The 22,566-nt window shown below is 40.6% G+C and overlaps 1 protein-coding gene across 1 annotated transcript in view; it reads left to right on the top strand.

Moving 5' to 3' along the window:
• The first annotated feature begins 1,634 nt into the window (after positions 1–1,634).
• Positions 1,635–22,566, top strand: part of LOC145389922 (UDP-glucosyltransferase 2-like) — a 36,967-nt gene continuing 16,035 nt past the window's right edge. The window contains exons 1-6 of the mRNA XM_080265037.1: positions 1,635–1,823; positions 3,242–3,412; positions 5,830–5,959; positions 9,053–9,195; positions 10,431–10,624; positions 13,405–13,500. Coding sequence (XP_080121163.1) covers positions 1,635–1,823; positions 3,242–3,412; positions 5,830–5,959; positions 9,053–9,195; positions 10,431–10,624; positions 13,405–13,500 — 923 coding nt within the window. The remainder of the gene's footprint in view (positions 1,824–3,241; positions 3,413–5,829; positions 5,960–9,052; positions 9,196–10,430; positions 10,625–13,404; positions 13,501–22,566) is intronic.

The raw sequence follows: 22,566 nt of genomic DNA, 5'->3' as shown, positions 1-22,566 counted from the left end.
TCTGCAATTCAAGACCATATTTATGAAGCAGGCTACCCATTAACCACAAAAATGTTCTGCCAAATTCGCAGGTTGTAGTGACATGACATGGAAATGAAATGTTATTAGCATTGCCCAGTTTGTTCAGCTCCCTACCATTTGTGACAGCGAGTCCTCAGGCACTCCATTTTAAGTTTAGTGCAATTTTTACCTCGCCCCGACGGAATCCGGCGAGGTATTGTTTTTGGTCGAGTTTCTTCGTTTCTTTGCTCGTTAGCAACATTACGGAAAAACGGCTGAACGAAATTACATGAAACTTTCAGGATATGTGGGCACTGGTCCCAAAAGAAAGTGATTAATTTTGGAGGCAATCGAGTGACCCTGAAAGGTCAAATTCAAGGTCACGGATTTTCAGAGGGCTATAACTTGAAACTAGATGAAGATAAGAGATATTTACCATTATCAGCATAAAGAAACTCATTTTCATTCATTCATTCATTGCCAAACGCCATGTATCCCAAACGGGGTGGCCAAGGGCTCAGAGTTAATTGTTTTACAGGGAGGGGCACTAATCCTCCACCAACCCCACTCGACACGTAGGGAGAACGTCAAATATGGGATTTCATTTGGCACCAAAACCTTTGACCTTGCGTGTCTTTGAAAGGTTAAACTCAAGGTCACGGTTATTCAAGGGGCTACATCTCTAAACTGGTTGCAGATAGATATTTTCTGTAATCAACTTGTAGGAAGTCCCACATGGACTTTTAATTGGTGCCATGCCCTTTGACCTTAAGTGACCTTGAAAGGTCAAACTCAAGGTCACGGCTAATCAGAGGGCTATAACTCGAAACTGGCTGATGATAGAGATATTTACTAATAACAAGATACAGGAAGTCTCCTATGGGCTTTCATCTGGCACCAAGACCTTTGAACTTGAGTGACCTTTATAGGTCAAACGCAAGAGCACAGATTTTCAGAGGGCTATAATTTGAAAACAGTTGAAAATAAAATAACAGCTTTCGGGAGAGGTTTGTTGAGGCTGGCACCACTTGTACTTTCACTTGTGTTATGCTATTTCCGTTTCTTTTGATCCTACATAATACTGACTCTTCGATTCATTTTTATGTAGTATCATTTTCTCATTCCATTTTTTATCAGTATTCATTTTTGTTACCCATAATTTGCAATGAAATGCAATTAAAGATTTATATATACAGTTTTATCGTTGACCAAAGTATTATGTTCTGCTCAATTCCACCCAAATGATACTACAGCCAATAACGTGCTGAAACGTCGCACTAATAATAAAGGTGTGTGTGTGTGTGTGTGTGTGTGTGTGTGTGTGTGTGTGTGTGTGTGTGTGTGTGTGTGTGTATTCATAAGAAAAATTAAAACTAAAGTTGTAATATCGTGGGTGGGCCCAGTGACGAATGGCATTGGCAGATGATGATGTGGTGTTCACGTACAGTAAATCACTGCTTACTCTCCGATTAAGAGTTTTGAAAAAAGAAAAAGGTTTGGTCGGCGTGTTTAAAAAGTAAATGTAGATATGACTAACGTTATAGTTCATGATGGAGAAAATGACTCTTGGTGTGATGTTAAGTGAATGGAGAGACTGAAATTTATTAAAAATTCTAGTATCTTGGTGCAGAAAAATGAAGAGAGAATCTAGATGCAAAGAAAACCAAGAGTACCACCCCCTGTGGACTGGCTCAGGGAAGACAAGTGGTCGAAGCTACGAAGTCTTTGATGCAGAACTGAGAGGTGAGTATGAAGGTTGCAAGACGGGCGCAGCGCATGAAGAGGAGTTACTGCGTACATTATCATGCAGGTATCAGACTACGGTACAGCATGAATGCGAAAGGAAAAGGAAAGAGCAATGGAAATGGAACTGTTAAAGTTTGTGTGGATGACTTCGACTGGAGAAAAAAAAAAAATCTGCAAAGTATGGAATACGAAAGTCTCTTTATTAGGGAACAGAAGAGGGATTAAACGAGGTGGTACGGTTGTATACTGCGCCAATTAGATAGCATATTATTTACAGCTAGTTTATTTCACTAGTCTTAGATCTGTTTAGTAGTGAAAGCAAATCTCTCCCTCCTTCTATCGTTTTCTCCCTCCCTCCCTCCCTCTGTCTGTCTGTCTCAACTAATCTGTGAAGTGATGCACATTACGTAATACATATACCGGAATAAATTTTCAGTCTAAGCACGAATTTGATAAGAACTCGTGTGTGTGTGTGTGTGTGTGTGTGTGTGTGTGTGTGTGTGTCCTCGTGCTAATCTCTCCTTGATTGGTGTTTCCATGCTCACTTGAGTTCAAGTGTAGTTATAAATTTGCTTAAGTCGAATTTTTTTTTTCTTTAATATTAATCAGCTATCAAACATGCCACAGCCAAAGTAGAGTAGGGAGTAATAACGCAAAAAAAGCGACAAATTAAAATCGTTTTTGAGTACATTTCAGAGCTGAGAGAGAGAGAGAGAGAGAGAGAGAGAGAGAGAGAGAGAGAGAGAGAGAGAGAGAGAGAGAGAGAGAGAGAGAGAGAGAGAGAGAGAGAGAGAGGCGAGTCGTCAGTCGCTCCGCCGCTCCTGCCTCTCCCAGTCTGAATCTTCATAATTCACCGCGTTAAGGTTGGTATTTGTCTTTAATCCGATTTATTTTAATATTACATCATTATAAGTGTGACTGCAGGACATACACCTAATCATTTTCCCGACCTCTTTTCTCCCAAGGATAAAGTAAATCCAGAAACCAAGAAAAACACACACTTCCCAAATAATAAAACTGTATAAACATTAGCTGCCTGACAACAAACCGAACTGTATAAAAATGGTACTGAAAGACGTGTATGGGATCACAATGTACCAATGGACAAGCGTAATAAATCAAATTGCATTACATATATTTGATTCTTCCTGTACAGTACAAATAAGCCATTGCATGTATTGCTTAGTGCAGTGAAGAGGCAGGAGATGTTTACCACACTAACTGGACGATGTCACTCAATCTTGAAAAAAAAAAAAAAAAAAAGGTTTATGAAGGGTTTATTTAGCCACTTAGTTCAAAAATTCTGTCCAGATTTGAATGAAAAGTGTAAAGGGATAATAAAAATAATAAGATAAAGAACAATGACCTCCTCGGGTTGAAGGGATAATTATAACGAGCAGGATTGTAGCACTGGCAGTAAGGTGCATTAGTGGCTTTCAGATGTGGAGGTGTGGTGGCGGCAGGTATGATACTGAACTGTGTGGGTGTCCCTCAGATGCGGCGGTACGGTGTTGTTGCGGCGGCAGCTGTGGTAGCGGTGGTGGCAACCTTGGCGGTGCAGGAGGCAGAGGCAGCCAGGATACTGTACCTGGCCCCCATTGGAGCCAAAAGCCACAAAAATTTCCATCTGGCAATCGCAGAGAGTCTGGCCCAGAACAACCATTCCGTGAGCACTGATTATGTTTTATTTTTCTGCTTCTGAATAGAGGAAGTAATGAGTGAAAACTGTCTGCATTTCCGTTTGTTGATGATAGATGATGCAGTGCTAATACCCGTAGTCGATGAGAAGTGCAAGTTACAGTGTCTGATAGAATACTCTGGCGCGCGTGTGTGTAAAAGTGACTGATGTTTGAAAGAGGCACAGAAATGAACTGTAGGCTGAGAGTATTTCGTACCGAAATAAAAAATATGCTGGTGTTCAAGTATTTGCTCGTATGTAGTGTTGTGAAGAGATGAATAAAAGGAAAGGGTGCATCAAGGACAGAAAGTGGCTGGGGTTTTAAGAGAACTGACGAGAGATAGAAATACAACTGTGCATGGGAGTGAAGAGGCATTGCATTGCAGTTAAGTTCCAGCTTTAACACACCGTAGGGATGTATGGATAAAGCTTGAAGATACCTGTTGAAACAAGTAACCTGAGAGGTGATTGTGTGACATCGTCGTATAGGTTGCTACAGTGGAGAAATAATAATAATAATAATAATAAAAAAAACGGCGTGAACTGTTTTGGTCATGTGGAGCGAATGAAGCATGAGAAATCTGTTAAAGATTGCATGAAAACGTTGTGGAGAGGAGAAATTGGGAGAGGCCAGGAAAGAGACCAAGGTATAAGGTAATGAGAATATGTAAAGGAGGATGTAGTGTGTCCTGTCAAAGGATATGATACTGCTAAGGGATAGAAACGCCTGGAGTTCTTCTTTTGAAATAAATCTTCACAGAATGTGACGTCAGACTGTATACAGTATATATTCGTAATGAGAATGCTTTACCTGGCAAGGATTTTTAAACGTACAGTTTTGCACAGTATCACTACACTTTTTAGCGTAGTAATATAAAACTCCTATGTCATGCCAAGAAAAATCCAGTGAGCTCCGAAGATTGTATCACTGAGTTTCGAAAGAAATTGCTTCGTAACTGTACTTGTCAGTCAAATAAGTATTTACAGCGGCCTACATAGCCACACAGAATAGAGCAACAGCCTAGACCAGGGTTATGAAGGAAAGCGACTCATCACACATGGGGCGGCCTCTTATCATCTGGCGGGGTAAGGTTGGGAGTGGAGGGTGAAGCCATTTCTCAAGGGTAAATACTTAATTGATTTATTTAGCTCCACCTCTCTTATGTCAAACGGGATATCATATTGACAGATACAAGTTAACAAATACAGGAAAATGACTATTGTTTAAAACTGAACTGCTTCTATATTTTTCACTTGTCGACGTTGTCGCATCGGCCACTTCATTACATATAATTATCTATCTATCTGTCTATCTATAACCAGACGTTTTCTCAGTCCTCCTTCCAACTCACACACCCCTCTCATATATTTGTCCACCCCATCCCTCCATCCCATCCTTGGTCTCCCCCATTTCCTCTCTCCCTCCACCTCACTCACACGCACTCTCCTAGTCAGCTTCTCATTCTCCATCCTCTCCACACGGCCAATCCCTCTCAAGGGTACTCTTAACAGTCTTTTTCATAACAAAACATGATCTTTTAGTTAATGACCTTATCTCAAAGACTTACGCGATCCTTATCTTGTATACAACCCAGAATGCTGAAGGCTGGACAGCACACATCACAAGGTATGATGTGATAAGTAGGGAGGGGGAGTGGTGATAATCTAGTGATAACAGTTATCTGTAATCACGACAATAAAGGAATTTCACTTGGTCTTGAAAAAAAAAACTGGTAGCACGAACATAATTCAACAGGGAAACATTACTTGGGAAGTCGACGTATTTCATTTAAATAATCCTACTAATGGTATTGTGGTATGTACTGCAGTGTGATGCATATGTTACGGCAGCGGTATCAGAAAAACTAAATTGTACTGTAGTATGAATTTATTATATTTAAAAAGCTACCTATTTTTTCACATACAAAACTCACAGTAGTTTAGTGATTTAAATATATTATATATTCCTTTCATAATATTTAACTTGTGCATATTCGAGGACTGTAGAATTGCCTTCACCATGAGCGAAAATCTCATAATAAGGAAAGAATCTGAACTTCTGAGCTAGTCAGATGAAAGCTGCACCTGGCTTCATCCTAACGACAGTTGTGAGCATGGTTAATGGTCTCTTGAAACATAAACATAATTGATTTATCGAGCATGGTTTTTGCACACACACACACACACACACACACACACACACACACACACACACACACACACACACACACACAAGGAGGGAGAGAGAGAGAGAGAGAGAGAGAGAGAGAGAGAGAGAGACTCTGCACCCTTACACTATTAAAAGACGTCACCGTTCTGAAGAGTTTAACAGCAGACTAACCCAGGACTCGTATACCTAACAGGGGATAATATGGAATGGCCTGTTAACACTTCTGATCCCACAGGTGACGTTGGTGACCAGCTTCAAGTCCTCCCAGTCCCGCCTCAACATCCAGGAGGTGGTGCTGACGGAGGCTGACATCACCGAACACATGCCCAATCTCTTCACCACTGGACGCGCCTCATTCCTCGCAGGTGCTTCAGTCCAGACTCTCGTCACTCACCATTCAGACTCCCTTCCATCACATCACCTAAATGTCCCCTTGTCCTCTCTCTCCATTCACCATTCAAGCCTCCATCAGTCACATCGCTTAAATGCCCCTTTGCACCTCGTCACTTAACATTCAAGCCTCTTTCAGTCACACTAATACCCCTCATGCCCCTCTTCACTTACCATTCAAGCCTCCTTCAGTCCCATCACCAAAATGAACCCTTGCGTCTCTTCCCCCAGCAGTATTAACATCTTCATTCGCATCAACAAATTGACCCCTTGCATCTCCTCACTCACCATTCAACCCTCCGTCTGCACAGTCATCAAAAAGACCCCTTGCACATATTCAACCAACATTTTCAGTCACATCACCAAACTAATCTCTTGCTTCTCTTCCCTCACCAGTATTACTCCTTTCAATCACATCATCAGGAACATCGTCAACCTCCATGCCAATAGATACGGTTCCTTTCCCTCACTTGCCTCCCATGTGCCCTTCTTCACCCACCAGTGTCAACACCTACAGTCACATCACCAAGCACATGCCCAGCCTCTTTACCGTTGGAAATGTCTCAGTCTCCTCAGCTGCCGACCCCTGTAGTGGAAGCTGTGTGCCTCAAATAGATCATTTTCGTTACACAAGTTATGCAAATATCATATCTTCGCATGAACTACCTGTTGGTATGGTAAGGTGAAAATAGACAACACTAAGAAAAATCTAGCCATGGTTTCTGTGATAAAAGCAGCTACAAGGAAATAGTGTGCAGCATATGACGGGCTTAAAGCTTTCCAAATGACTTGGGTTTACCCTCTAGCATAAATTTGTAAGATTTTCATTTATTTTATAAGTATATGTCCATTTCTTATCACTGTTCTTGAGTTGTACAGACAGTTTCTGCTACCGCTCGTACGTGCCGGTATTATTTAATTTTTGCCAGAAGCAGCCAAAGTATGTGCAATACTGTACACCACAGTAGAATGCCGTGCTTGATCAAGTGTGTCTGCATCTCGGCACACGATTATTGGAACTCCTTGTATGAGAAGATGGACAAGTTTGTGAATGCTTATGTAACTGTACTTGTAAAAAATATAATTCAAGGTAAATCAAAGTAACAACGTCTAGCCTTGGTAATGTATCTTTCAAACTGAGCATAATAATATATTTGGCCTTCTGTGAATAAGCATACCGGTATGGAGGTTATGTTTCAAATAATTCTAAATTTAGATTTTACCTGCAAATTAAATATGGGCATGGATGTTTTAATGCCCAACTTGTAGGGACTTAAGCCATGTAATTCTTTGCAATGAGCTCCTGTAGTCCGAGGACGTCAGACAACGATATTTAGCTGAGGATCGACTGCATGGAGTCATGCAATAGTTGCAGCCTCAGGACTGATGAGCGTGGAGTGAGTGATCAGCATTTTATCAGACTATCTAGGTAAAACAATGCAAAGTAGCAGTGGAGGAAGGTATTTTAAAAAATACCAGTAACTCCCTAAGCCAGATTGTGGTGCTGCAGATTTCCAACTACACCGATGGGGGCTAATTACTGCACCACATTTCGTAACAGAATAAAAATTCACTTACAGATATTGACAAAAATTAGGTACCTTCATGCACAGCAACATAAGTTTTCAGCTATACAAGATATACCGTACCATGAGAGTAAGGCTTGGGGACGTAATATCTCTTTATCTATCTACCTATATATATATATATATATATATATATATATATATATATATATATATATATATATATATATATGTGTGTGTGTGTGTGTGTGTGTGTGTGTGTGTGTATATATATATTTATGCCTTTCAGTTATTCATGGCTGCCCTTCTAGAATTTTGAACCTTAAAAACTGTCAGTATCCTTATAGGAAATCATTTTATTCATTTCCAATCCTAAAGTTGTAATTCAGTAAAAATAACACTTTTGTCACTTGCATAACAATAATTTGGGTTGACATCGCTCACTATTGCTCATTCTCACCAAAGAGTATATGTGAAGACCCGTGACAAGATGCACATACTTTTGATCAATTCCTTTTTGCAACTTACAGTATTATTATTTTTTTCCCCAAGAAGGACAAGGAGAGTGCGGCATCTTCCAGTGTCTCTTGTTCTTCATTCAGAATCAATTTTAAGATACACGAGAAAAATTTCGCCAACTTTTTTGCTTCGTAGGCAAGACAGGGAAAACTGAGTAGTCGAAACTGTTTACGCCTCTTGTTCTTCGTGCAGACAAAAACTTGACTTCGATTGATGGGACTTTAGTGTAATATCGGGTGTTTACAAGTCGTGTTTCTAGGTAAGATCAACATAACATAAACCAGACGTCAAACATTCTCTCAAGGAATCCCCGTAATTGGGGTTGGCTATGTGACGCAGATGATGTCCATGGAGTGGAAGCTACGCCAAGTGCCAAAACCAGTTAATAGACGGTGGGGAGATTTAGGACGGCATTACTCGTCTGTTAAGGAAACACCCTAACACCTTTTCTTAAGTGACTTATTTTGCTTATTACACCTAACTGTCCACCCTGTGTTACATAAATCCTCCCAGTATTGCCATACACTGCTGATATAATTTACACAGGGGTATTAACTAACCATAGCCCCCTCCCCCCAAAAAAAATAAAATCGCTAGGGAAGAGATGCTAGGGAGCTTCCTTACCCAACAAGGATACGGACCTAAGACTTAGCAAAAATTGATTATCTGGATTAATTACCCTCGTACAGTCAATAGGCGTAAACCCTGCCGTGTTCACTTACCAGTGTCATAATTAGGGACCTGGATGTAATAACGGATGTTCTGTTCCAGAGTCAGATTATGACTCAGTAAAAGATTATTTTTTGCCTTTATAGGCCTCGTGCAGTCGATAGGAATAAACTTAAGTCGTTTTCTTTGCTTCCCGCCAGCAGTATAGGCTACAGTAAATGCAGACCTGAATGTAAAACTGACAGTTGCAGGCCGTGTTCGAGGGGAATTATTGTAACTAAGTAATACCTGACTGCCTGGATGATCTTTGTGGAGACGATAGGTATAAACAAAGCCTAAGCTCTTCTTCCTCAGATGTGTACCAGGTGATGGTGGACAAATGTTTCATCGCGCTGGCCTCAGACCAAATGCAAAAACTCCAGACTGACAAATTTGATCTGGTGATGTACGGACTCTTCAACACGGAATGCTTGTTGCCTGTGGTTCATAGGCTGAAGGTAAAATACGTGACCTTTAATTCTTGTAGATATATATATATATATATATATATATATATATATATATATATATATATATATATATATATATATATATATATATATATATATATATATATATATATTCGTTTATTAAAAGTACTAGCCATTCTAAAATGTGTAAGTCTTGGCTACCTGATAACTGTCCTCTAAACTGCTGAATGTATTGATGCATCTCTGATAAGTTCACTAACCTCACCCCAAGTCTTCTTAGGACTGCTCCTTGGCACTCTGCATTCTACACTCATATCCATCAGCCTCCTCAGTTGGTCACCTCTTATATTTACTCCCAGTGTCCATACCATGTCAGTCGTCTCCATTGCATCACATCACTGATATATTTTATACCCTACCCGTTCCCTCACTGCTGCTCAATCCAACGTGTCCTTCTAGGAGGCATAACTCATCCATCCCACTATCTTCATTTCAGTTCCTTCAACCTACTCGTATTACCATCCTCGTCCTCATGATTATGATGCTGCTAATCTAACTGTCCCTCATGAACTCTCCTTAGATGTGTACAATATATGTCAGGCTTCTGTGATCCTAGTGTCGAACGCCCTGTTGATACCATAATTTTAGGCATGATTATTGCAGATATATATATATATATATATATATATATATATATATATATATATATATATATATATATATATATATATATATATATATATATATATATATATATATATATATACTGGTATGGCGTACACAACTGCTAACTACCTGCCTCACATGAATTTCTCTGTTAATCCATCTTTCTTATATGAATTTTCTCTTGATCTAATTCTCTCACATGTCTTTTTCTAGTATTCGAAATGCCTCATCTGAAATTTTTCCCACTCTAATTCTCTCATGTTTTTTTCCTAGAATTCTAACTGCCTGATATGATTTTTCCTTGTATTCAAACTGCCTTATATGATTTTCTAGTATTCTAACTGCCTCATAAACTTTCCTGCTATTCTAATGGCACCAAATGATTTTTTCTAGTATTCTAACAGCGTCATGTGAATCAACTGTTACTCTAATTTTCTCAGACGAAATTTTCTGTTTTTCCAACCACCTCATACGACTTTCTATTTTATTTCACCTTCCTCGTAGGCTGCAAGTTATCAACAATTGTAACTGCCTGGAATGTTTTTTTTTTTTTTTTTTTTCCGAATACGAACTTTTCTCTGGTGTGGATATTTCAGGTGCCAATGATCCTAGTGTCAAACAACGTGTTGACTGGGACGTATAGTGACACGGCCTACAACCCTCACTTCTCCTCCCTCACGGCCAGCTACTTCCTGGAACTGGCACACCCACTCACCTTCACCGACAGGATGATGAGCGCCCTCTTTGACAGTCTAGTGCACTGGATTTACCCCAGCCTTGCACTGCCTCAGTAAGTGTCATTTATCATCATCATCATCATCATCATCATCATCATCACTATCATCATCATAATAAATAATCATATTCATCATCAACATCCTTCCCTTTAATTGACAGGATGGGAAAGTTCCAGAAAAAGGAAGAGGAAACCACCATCATCATCATCATCATAAGTCATCATCAACCTTCCCTTTAATGAATGGGATGGAAGGGTCCCAGAAAAAGAGAAAGGAAAATAGAAAAGTCAAGCAACTATCAGACGGAGGATCCAGTGAAACGGGCCACACATCTACTCACTCATCTTTTAAGCCTTGCAAAGTATCGTCTCTATCTCACAGACCAAACGACCCATACAAAATTGTGTTTCATTAACTTATAGTGACTTGTTTGCATTTTTCCTTCGTCACAAACTGGAAGTAGCTATTCCCGTGCAAGCAGCAAACGCACAGGTCCCAGCGATATCTGTTACTTATTCATAGTGTGACCAATCAGGGGCCGGCTTCACAAACATATTAACTGTAAATTTTCATTCATAACATTATTATATATATATATATATATATATATATATATATATATATATATATATATATATATATTTTTTTTTTTGTGGGGGAGGAGGTAGAAAACAGTAATGGAAAATGCACTGTCTTTTTTATAGTCGCAGTAACAAGGAAGGTGCATAACCATTCCGTGCATCTAGCTGTGCATAAAAAAAAAAAAATCATAAGTTAGGACAGGGAATCAGTCATAAATATGCTTAAAATCTCCCCAAGGTTATTCGTGTTGAAACGTCGCTGATTTTGGTGTCTTCCCTAAGGTAAGTGTAACAATGAATAAGTATAGAATATTGTTGTTTTTGTATATTCTCTGAAACACTGATGTTATAATGAACTCTGGCATTTAACATGTAAGATACATTTCATGTGAACTAGAACAAAACTGTCAGATAGCTATAGTACTGATGCCACTTTTGGTCTACGTACTATCCTCAATATCACATAATTTGTCTTTCCTGCTGAAGCCACATATTAACCCTTTCATTACGATGACGTAGTATTTTGGTCCATTCTTGCTGATTTTTTTTACTCAGTTTAGGATCTCTCGTAGTTGTTCATGTTGTGGACTCAGGTTAATCTGATATGACCACCGTAGACTGCATCAGGGCCGTGCGAAGGATATTTGAAAGAGGAGGGGGTTTAAAAAAAAAAAAAATCATAACATAATTTATTAACTTTATTTCATTCACTCATTCATTCATCATCTAATTCTGTGTTGCCCCATGAGGAGCAGGGGAGCCTGGGGCTGAAATGCCACTCATCCCTCTGTGGCATTACGTGAGCAATAAACCCTAAGCACTCCTTGGAATTTGTAGAACTTTTTAACTTTTTCTATTATTTTTCTATCTCGTAACATTCTCAACAGGATTGAATTAATTTAATGAGTCGAGTTTTTAGTATTATCTTCATTCGAATTTTTCATTCTCCCCCCCCCCTCCCACGTGTGCACTGCCTTGGACTGCAAGGCTGAACTTGCTCTTCTTTTTCCAGTCTACTGTTCTCTTTTCAGGGGACTGGGGGGGAGGTGAAGATGTTTGCACAATAACGGGGAGTTAAGTCACGCGGATTTATTGGTGCAGTCACATGAAGGTTTCACTCCCCAGCTCCATCTTTTTTAGTAATGGAGTTAACCAATAATTGTATTTTGAGAAGTCTTACGCTGGCGTTCATTTATACTGAATACAGGGGCATGATTTACGAGACTAAACAATATTATAAATAGGGATAATAGCAAGACATCACAGAGAGGAATCAGCTAATATAACTGCTTTACATGAACTTTATCAAAGCATGCAAAACGTAAAATGAAGTAGCTCTAAGACAAAAAAAAAAGTAGCACAGTTTGTTACATGAGCCCACCTGGCACCACTCATCATCACACTGGTTCTTTTAAAACTGAGCCTGTTACACCAGATCAACAAACATTTTACGTTGTTTTATTATTTTTTACAGTTTCAATTTTCATGTTTTGGAAATGACTACATTTTCAATGTAAAGGCTTTAAGATCCTTAGTGTAGCTGTAAGAATAACTTTGCATTTTTGAGGGAGTATTTGAATTGCAGGGGGAATGATTGCATAGAATAACCCCTCCCTCCGATCCAGTTGTAGAGGGGATTTGTTCCCCCAACCCCCACGATTTACGCCCATAATTCCTAAGTCAATTATAGTAACTTGGAAATCACAGGATTAACTTAAAATATAAAAATGACGTCATTGCCAAAGCAGCTTTAGTATAATACTCCAGCAAAGACTGGGCAGTGGACTGACAATGTAAATTCTCTCACCATTAACACCCTCATGGTCATGACAATGCTACTATTCGGTTCAGAGGCAGGCTAAGCAAGATGTGCGGTGAGGTCAAATGTGGAGTTCTCCACGATAGGGGACTGAACAGAGAAATGGTTCAAGATGGCGACACAGGGCGAGCGGCGATAGGGTGAAAGAACCTCCATATTCTTTACTCGTTTGACTGGAACGCGGCGTAAAATTGCCACCCCATCATCTTGAAAGCTGAATAGTAGGAAGAGATTAAAACGAAAAAATACAATGGAAAACATGGAGAACCAAATCATTGTCTTTTTCTACTACTGAACTACTTGAAATAAGTTGCTTAGGAACGAGAATCTGGACTGTTACGGTGAGGAGAGTATAATATGGTTAATGGTGTCTAAACGTTAAGGTAAGCGAAGGAATGAGTCCTTATGAGCCTATATTTTACCTTTATTTCAGAATGGAGTCAGAGTGTCGCGCCCGCCAGCTGTGCCCAGACGACATGCCGTCCTTCTCCCAGATGAGGTACTGGAGCAGCCTTACTATCGTCAACAGGTGAGGCAGACGAAGTAGAACAACAAGAATGAGAAGAAAATGAAGACTGTGGGTATAGGGTCATATTCCCCGTTCCTCGTGGCACTGAAGGTGTCACAGCAAGTTATTGTTAACAATTTATTATGCAATTATATCTTCACATTACTCGTTTGTTACTTTGAGTGTTTTATAGTGGACAGAGTTAGCATTAATACAGACCACAAGAGGATATTCAGGTATACTGTGCAGAACAGTTTCCCAAGGATTTTGTGCTCGTTGTCTCCTTTGCCACCTAGTATACAGATCATACGAGCGTATTACTGTTGGCACTAAGGCTTCGTACAACCTTTTTCTTCTAATATTCTGTTCAAGTTGTGAGAGAAGCCCATTTCCCTCGGATGAAAACAAACTGACTATAGTAAAACGGTGTTTTAAAAAGTCAGTCCTTACTGTAGTAATTTCATCCAGCCCTTTTTTGCCCAGTCAGGAGCACAGCAGCCCGGGGTTGGCAACTCAGTCCAGACATTTAAGGCGAGAATGATCAGGGTTACGCCTTTGAGTGGCATTACGTAAGCAATAAACCTCAACCAGTACTCACATGGAAACCCTTACAGGCTCTATCTGGTTAAAGCGTCTTAACCCACTAGAATCTAGACCACCAGACATCATTAGTAAATGGTTTCCTGGGTTGCTGGAAATCATTCGGTTTGTTACTCAGTTGTAGAGTCACCCGAAAGCGATATGACATGGAGTGAATGGATGATGGGCGCCCAAACCTACCATATACGGTAGTCAAGCTTGCATACAACTCCCAGTCACTACAATTATATGTCCCTGTTGGACAGCAAGGGAAAGCAGAGAGCGGAATCTTCCCTTGTGTCTAGTTCTACCTGCAGAAAAAATTTCTCTTCGTCATCATCGTCATTATCCCGACTCTTTTTCCCACCTGGAGGTGGGAACAAGTGTACGAAAAGCCACAAGAAATGAAATGAATTCCCCGAGCTAGGCATCAATGGCCATATAGCCCCGCTAGGTTACAGGAGGGAGCTACCCCTCCCGGCAACGGTAGCCCCGGGCGAGGCTCGAACTTGCGACCCTCCGGTCACGAGCTCGATGCTCTACCACTGAGCTACCGAGCCCCCAAAAGCCACAAGAATAAAGAATACAATAGTGGGAAAACTAATTAACAGCATGTCCAGTAAAATGGGCCACACACTTATTCATTCACTGTTCAAACCCTCGGAGTCTTGGGTTCACCTGATAGGTACACCTGTCGACGTGTAGCTTCATTTATGTTACGACAGGTAAACTATCGCTGCTAAATATCAGTTTTCTGCAGGAAGAATTAGGAAAGGATAATGCAGAATCTTCTCCGTGTCCAGTTCTTCCAGTTGTTGTTATTGCTCAACCCTGGTTCGTCTGACCGAGCAGACGTGAGATTGTCCCATAGGTTCTTTACACCATTGATGTTGTGTCTGCGTCTTTGGCATGTGCTGTGCAGTACTCCATTATGTGTGTTATGTTGAGCGGACCTTTTTTACACGAAGGGAACGTGTCATCCGTGACTCCACCAAACCCAAACCTAAGCTGGTACCTGAGGAGAGCTGGGTCAAGTCCTGATCTAAACCTAGCTAGATGAACTCGATCATATCTATTAAGGATACTTCCAATGGGTGGGAGTCAGGATGTTAGCTTGTAATGTTGTGTTTTAGTCGAGGTGTTGTATTGCCCTGCGCCTGAAGTATGTACAGTAGGTGTTTCTTCATTGCTTGTATTGGAATGTCTGAAGATGGGATATTGTTGTAGAGGGCTTGATAATGTTTGTGTGGCGATTGTCTCATGTGCTTATAGGTGTGCCATGTGTCTGTCTGACATGGGTATTGTGTGCTGGCACAGGCTGCTGCAAAGAACTGTGTCTCTCATATCACGGTAGTCTCTGACAGGGAGGATTTTAGTTTCAGAGTGTAAACAAGCAGTTAGAGTGTTTTGGTGCAGGCAGTGTTGATGCAAAACGATGTTGTGTTGCATGGTTTGCAAAGCTTTGAAATATTTGATGGGATGGTAGTCCAAGCTTGGGAGGTACTGATTTAATGTATTGTTTGCAAAGTAAGGAATGAATTTGTTTTTGCTGTCTGAAGTCTGACACTGTAGTTACCTAAAATGTACTGAGTCTGGGAGGGCTTGGTACCACATTTTAATATTTTGCACATGGTCCTTGAAGGTGAGTCCAGTGTCTATGTCACTCCAAGAATTTTAGTGGTGTGTGTGTGTGTGTGTGTGTGTGTGTGTGTGTGTGTGTGTGTGTGTGTGTGTCACACATACATTGTTGAGAGTGATGTGAGGGAAGTACCTGTGCTCATGTTTACCGCTGGTGATGAGTGTGATGGTGGACTGGGAAGATCGTCAGCGTGTTGTCCTCGACCCAAGAGTATTGAGGTAATTCTGTTAGTGTGTGCAGGCTGTGTCAGTATTGTGGCATGTGGTTGCAATGGTGATGTCATCTATATATGAGGCAGTGTTTGCGAACGGCAGTGGTATGGAACATCAGGCGTGTATAAGTTGAAGGGTGATGGTGCGAGAATAGAGTCCTATGAAACTCCTATAGGGAAATTTCGAGTTCTTGATGACATGCCTTGGAATGTGACATGTGCTTCTCTGCCAGATAAATAGCTGGCAATCCAGCTTTTGATGTTGTCCTCCATGTTTGTATTGCACATCTCGATAATTAGTTTGCATCGGGGAATGACACCGAAGGCTTCACCACAGTTATTGTTGTGTGAAGTGAGAGTTGTGCGGGTATCGCGGAGTTGATGCCATCCGATGTTTGTCGTGAGAGAGTAGTAAATATGGTGTTTGTAGAGTGTAGTGCTCTAAATCCATCTAACGAAGGAACAAGGGGGTCATGGGGTATTGATGCCGTCAGGAGCAAAAGGGACACGGAGTAAGGCAGTGGAGAATGAAGTGTTCAGTTACTTTGAATGATGTGCTACGTAGTGTTATGGGTCTGTACGGAGAGGGCTGCGTTGGTTAATTGTTTGGTTTAAGTACAGTGACATTTGTTTGGCTTAAGTACATTGATAACTGTCCATGCTTCCAAATGTTGGCAACGCTACATTGTACGTTTGAGTACTTGATGTTTGTCAGGGTCTGAATGTCTTGTGGTGTACAAGTTGATGGTGCCATCCGGCCCTACGCTCGTGGAATTTTTTGCTTTGTTAATAATGTTACGTGTCTGTTCTGGAGTGAGTGGGGTTGTATTATGGTTAATGAAATGGACTGCCTACGTTATCAGGAGTGTTTTTCAGACTCAGTTCGTGTTGGTGTTAAGTGACTTAGGTATGCGTAGTGGTTCGCGAGCATGTTTGTTTGTTGTTTATAGGAAGGGGCGTGTTGGGTTTTGGAGGTGATGGCGATATGGGTGGTGGAGTTGCTGTTTGTGGTTTAGTGATATTGTAAGTATTTCGTGGAGTCAGAGGGGTCCGTGGAGTGAGAGTGTTGTTTTTGTTGTAAAACGAATAATCTAGGGTAAACTAGGGACTGGGAAGCGATCGTAAATACATTTGTAAATTCAGTGGCAAATCTGGTTGTTGTAGTTGCAGCCTAAGGCTCATGTGAATGTGAACCCAGTGAACTGCAGGTTGAAAGTGTTACTCTGCAATCCACCGTCCTCCCTTTTGAGAACAGAGAAGGAGTTGAGGGACGTCTGTATAACAGGAAGGAAGTAAGGAATAATGAAGTCAGCACTAAGCTATTATATGGCTATATGAAACTAAGCCTGGCGTTGAAGTGGTTTTGGCGTGAAAATGGTGTATGGGAGAAAAGGTCAACATCAACAGGAAGTCCTTAAACTAGGCTATTCATTCCATGAAACCAAATGTCTAACCTGATAGGAATTTGGATTTTTTTTTTTTTGGGGGGGAAACCCCGAACAAGACCATGATAGATCATATAGCCCCGCTAGGTGAAGGGAGAACTCTACCTCTCCCATCAAAGCAGCTACCCTGGCAGGATAACTATCGAACCTTAGTCTCTAATCAGGAGCTCCACCACTGAGCCACCCTGCTCCCAACCTGATAGGAGCAGAGGGAAAATAAAGACAGGGAGAAGAACAGAAATATCAAGAAGAGAGATGGGACTGAAGAGAAAATGACAGTAAGAAGAGGAAAATGGGAGAGAAAAAGGCGCCTTTTAGTCACCTCTGACGACAAACAGAGATGCTGGGGAAGTATTCTTCCCTTCCCCCTCCCCAGGGGGTTGGCAGCTCTTGGTTGTGCCCTTACCAGCGAGGTGTCCTGCCTGGGAGACCCTGCCAGGACCACTGGGGCAAGTAAGCTCCCCCACCACGACAAGGTGGCTGCCACGGGGGAGGTACCGGGCACAAGCTCCGGTTAGATATGTGTTACAAAAGAGTCATTGTTAAAGACAGAGTAAAAAAAGAGATGGATAAAGACAAGATCACGCCAGCTCAGGCAAATGTTCAAGTAAATCTGGCCAAGCAAGTTTTACCATCAATATTGAAGTAAAGGCTGTTTTTACCGTAATCCATAATACACTTGAAGCCAAACAGAAATTTCTGGCCAAGTATTGCATCATTCTCCGTTTCCCCGACCCACGACACGGGACTCGAAATCGTGTAATCATCAGGCAACGAAATTCTGACAAGTTTTTGAGACTCTTTTAAAGTCTCGTCAAACGTACCGTCCCGGGGCAGGGACACGGGACTCCTTGTTGCCGAGGAGTCAACTAAGATGTTAAATGATTTCGACTTATGAGGGTAAACCGGCTGTATCTGTAGACCTAGACATGGGCAGCAATCATTAGCACAGCTTCGTAGGGGTTTATCCATTTTGTGTGTAGATTTAAAAAATAGCTTTGGCGCGTGGGAGGCGAAGGACTGCACTGCATTAAGTCTCCTAAGCACGGAACAACCCAAAATATTGTTGTTAATAAATAGTTTTGAGTGCACAATTGGGACAAATATATCGGTGTAAAACGTCAGGTTATTTTCCAGTTTAATGTTAATATTCCGGTACCGGAATACCTTAACGTTTTTCTCGGCACCCCAGCGGTCACGAACATCAATACGCGATACATGACAGGGTTTGGTATCTAAGAGTCCGAGTTTTTTAGCTGTTTTAAGGGCAACAAAATTCCCAGATAATCCTGGATTCAGGAAGAACCTGCACTCCTGTCCATTTACTGTGGCTGGCAATGTACACTGCCTATTGAAAACATTGGCGATTTTACCAATCTTATTCGCGGGTAGTAATCTAACAGACGGTAAACCAGCAAGCCGTGGTCGGGGATCCTTCACAAACTGTACATCAGATATTAGATTCATTGTTAAAATCTTCTTGGCTTTTTGTTCCGTTGAAACACTCTTTACTTTTGGCGGACCGTTTTTCTTGTCCTGGAGAGAAGTATTAATTTTTCTACGTAGCTCGACCACCCTGTCCTCCCCACGCCTCCATTTTCCCCTTCGCTGAATTCTTACTTCAGGTTCCACGATTCTCACGCCAGTTTGTTGTACCGCAACTTCCATTTTTCTGTAGTTATGCCGCACGTAACTTCTTTTTACTCTGTTTTTGAATGTAGGCACTGATGTCCTCTTGAAGACAACTAGAAAACTTCTTTGCGATATCCTACTCCTAACTCACTCAAACTCTGAAGTCTGACTGACGAATGTTTGGCAAGTGACTGCTTATATACCCTTGAGGTACAGATGTCGACATTTTGGGAGAGGAACGTCTCGAAAACTAAATATTAAAAAAAAAAAAAAAAAAAAAACTGATGTTGGGTTGAATGATTCTAAGTAACTTGAATCGGGATTACAATAAAGTGAGTAATTTCCTCTAAAGTAATTACCAACGATTATGCTGTAGACGACGATTAAAAAAAAAAAAAAAAAAAAAAAAGTGGATAAAGTAAGTGGATAAAATGAAGTAGTCGTACTAAACAACGACCGTTTTCTCAAAAGATATATTATAGAAAACTGTCTGGTTTGCGCTAACTGTGCTATTTAGAGTAACCATTTTAGTGTTTGAGTTAGTAAACTTTTTTCAAACTACAAACAATATTTTTTTTTTCGTACGATGAGGTAAATAAAGGATCTAAACCGTGGAGCTTCTCCGCGTATATTAAAGCTTCAAAGCTCCTTTCAAAACTTCAGTGATGGACAAATGTCGTGAATATTGAAGGGTAGCCTACATTTGGCGATCGTAGTCAAGGAAGATCCATCATTTTTTATCTGATAACCAAGGCTCATCGAATCTCACTCAGCCATGGCTTAGGTATTTGAGTTTTGGGCGTAGACAGTGCCGTCAATTGAAAACAAACCCGCTTATAATTCAAAGTCTCTAAACAAACTGAACTGTAGTAGAGATCTCTATGGCCGTCACAGGTTAGTGGAAACTGTGGGATGTATTTTAACTGACATGGAAGGCTTCGTGGTAGGCTACCTGTTTGTTTCCAATTTATTTTCACCTGTTACACACTTAGCATTTTGCTGCATGTTATTCATGCATTTTTAATGTTGGCATATTGCCAGCCAGATTACATCATTGGTCCAATGTATTAAAAGTTGGAGAATCAACACTGACACAATATTGGCCCATTCATTTTGTTTGCTGGGAGGTTGCATGCAAACACAGGAAAATATAAAAATATGTGGACGATAAATCGCCAAGAAAGACGTGTTACGAAATCATCAAAGACAAACCAACTAAAGCCGTTTTGTAAGTACGACGAGAGACCATGTAGCTGATTTGGATTTGGAGGATGAGCAAGTAACATGAGACGCTTCTGTTCTCTCCTTTGTACGTTCTTCCTGTAATTTAAGATTTGTTTTTGCAGTAAGAACGAGAGACATGGTAAGGTTCTACTAAAGTCCTTTTACCTCATCTTGGCCCAGATTTTCCATATTCCTCCATTTGCAGCTTATGTCAGGTAGCCCTGGGGCAGAAACAACACGCCATTACAGCTCTATACATCCTTTCCTTTGCACTTCTTCGTGACTAGCTTCACAATCTAATGTTAATGTACTTTTATCCCGCAGCATTGACGATATAGAGATGTAAATTTTTGACCAAATTATAGATAGCACAGTGTTTCAATTTGTCTGTCTTTCCCCTCCACGTCATTCAAAAAAAAAAACAAAAAAGTAAATAAAGTAATAGCTATGATTACTTCCTGTCGTAATATACACTTGTCTCTTGAATGGGAAGGTTGTACACTGCTTTTCATTCTTTGAATATGGGTTACAAAGAAAAGAGCATTTTAAGTTTGTTGGCGGATTCGTGTGCAGAGGCCGATGGGATGGGTGGCAATAGGTGGGATGGATGGCAGTGGGTGGGATGGGTGGCAGTGGGTAGGATGGGTGGCAGTGGGTAGGATGGATGGCAGTGGGTGGGATGGGTGGCAGTGGATGGGATGGGTGGCGGCAATGGGTAGGATGGATGGCAGTGGGTGGCATGGGTGGCAGTGGATAGGATGGGTGGCAGTGGGTAGGATGGGTGGCAGTGGGTGGGATGGGTGGAGGCAGTGGGTAGGATGGATGGCAGTGGGTGGGATGGCTGGGAGTGGGTGGGACGAAGACACAAGCGACAATACGTAATTAATATCATCACTATTGTTATCTTCACCATAATAATTACTATAATCATTATTTTATCATTATACTAATCATCACCACAATTATCCATATCATCATTATTGTTATCATCACCATTATAATTACTGTTGTCGTAACCATAATCATCATAACCGTTATCATCACTACTGTTATCACCACCATAATAATTACTGTTGTCATTACCATAATCATCAACATCATCACTATTGTTATCGTTACTATATACATTCGTATTATTATCACCAAATCATCAATATTATCACTATCATCACCAGCGTTACTTCATTATCCAAGGCCAGATGCAGCACTTTGGAAAGAAAGGGGGGGGGGGAGCTGATTCCAAGGGGAATTACCACTGAATCTATGTAAACAACCAGATGAAAATGCAGTTTTATTTTGTTGTTTTAAGCGATGAGATCACTCCATGTTAACCTTTATGCAACACATATATTGCATTTATTTTGGCAAATAAACAATCACTGGTCTGCTGAAAATAAAAGGGGGCTTGCCCCCTCTGAGTCTGCCGGAATATAGGCTTCATTAACCCCTTCATTCCTAGTGCTCTGTTCTGTGTTGAATGAAATATATATATATAGATAGATAGATAGATAGATAGATATATTGTCTTCAAGGGGTTACTCAGGGCGCCATTAGACGATTTTATTCAGCTTAAAGGAGGTTTATTGTTATGAAAGGGTTAATGAATGTCATATCTCACTGTTCGAAAAATGTCTGCTAAACTGAGTAAAATACTGTAGAGGAACAAGAACAACCAAATGAGTCAACTGAGTGAACAAGTTAATGGTTACATGTTTTAGATGTTGGCCACGAAATATTCCATTTATTATTATTATTATTATTATTATTATTATTATTATTATTATCTTTATTAATATCGCCATCATCATTATCATTATAGGGTTTCGAGTCAAGCTTCGATAAAAATAAATCCTATTACTTATTACTGAGATGCATGGAAAATATATTCGAATTTAAACTTCGGTTATTTGAACATTCACCCGTTGAATTCGTCCTCCGACTCCGAGGGTCTGATGTAGGAAATGTGGTAGAGCGTTTCAGTAGGCCTTGCGTAGATTCGGTCCTATGGAGGTGGCTGGAGGATTCTTGATAGTGTAATGCCATAAAGGGAAGTAGGTTGAACATCTGCTGGCAAATGCTCTGGGCTACGTAGCCTAGCCTCAGGATCCTACACCTTAAAGTGGCTAATATGATTTTTTCTCTTGACATGTGTGGGGAGCCGGTATTGCACTGGATAGCATACCCTGCCCGTAGGTAGAAAAACTGGATTTCAGTTCTCCAGCCACTCAGACTCTGAAAGTTTGTCTCTCGGAAAACCCTGTTCATTCAGCAGTACTGTTGGGGATTTGGATGTCAATTCAATTTCTAACCTGTCATATATATATGTCTTGAAAGACAAGACCTGGATAACAAAAATT

Source organism: Coenobita brevimanus, chromosome 14, assembly GCF_032717465.1.
Source record: "Coenobita brevimanus isolate Jiangsu-jjx chromosome 14, ASM3271746v2, whole genome shotgun sequence".
Taxonomy (NCBI): domain Eukaryota; kingdom Metazoa; phylum Arthropoda; class Malacostraca; order Decapoda; family Coenobitidae; genus Coenobita; species Coenobita brevimanus.
Note: the sequence above shows the minus strand (reverse complement) of the source record. Positions and strands in the feature narration are given on the sequence as shown.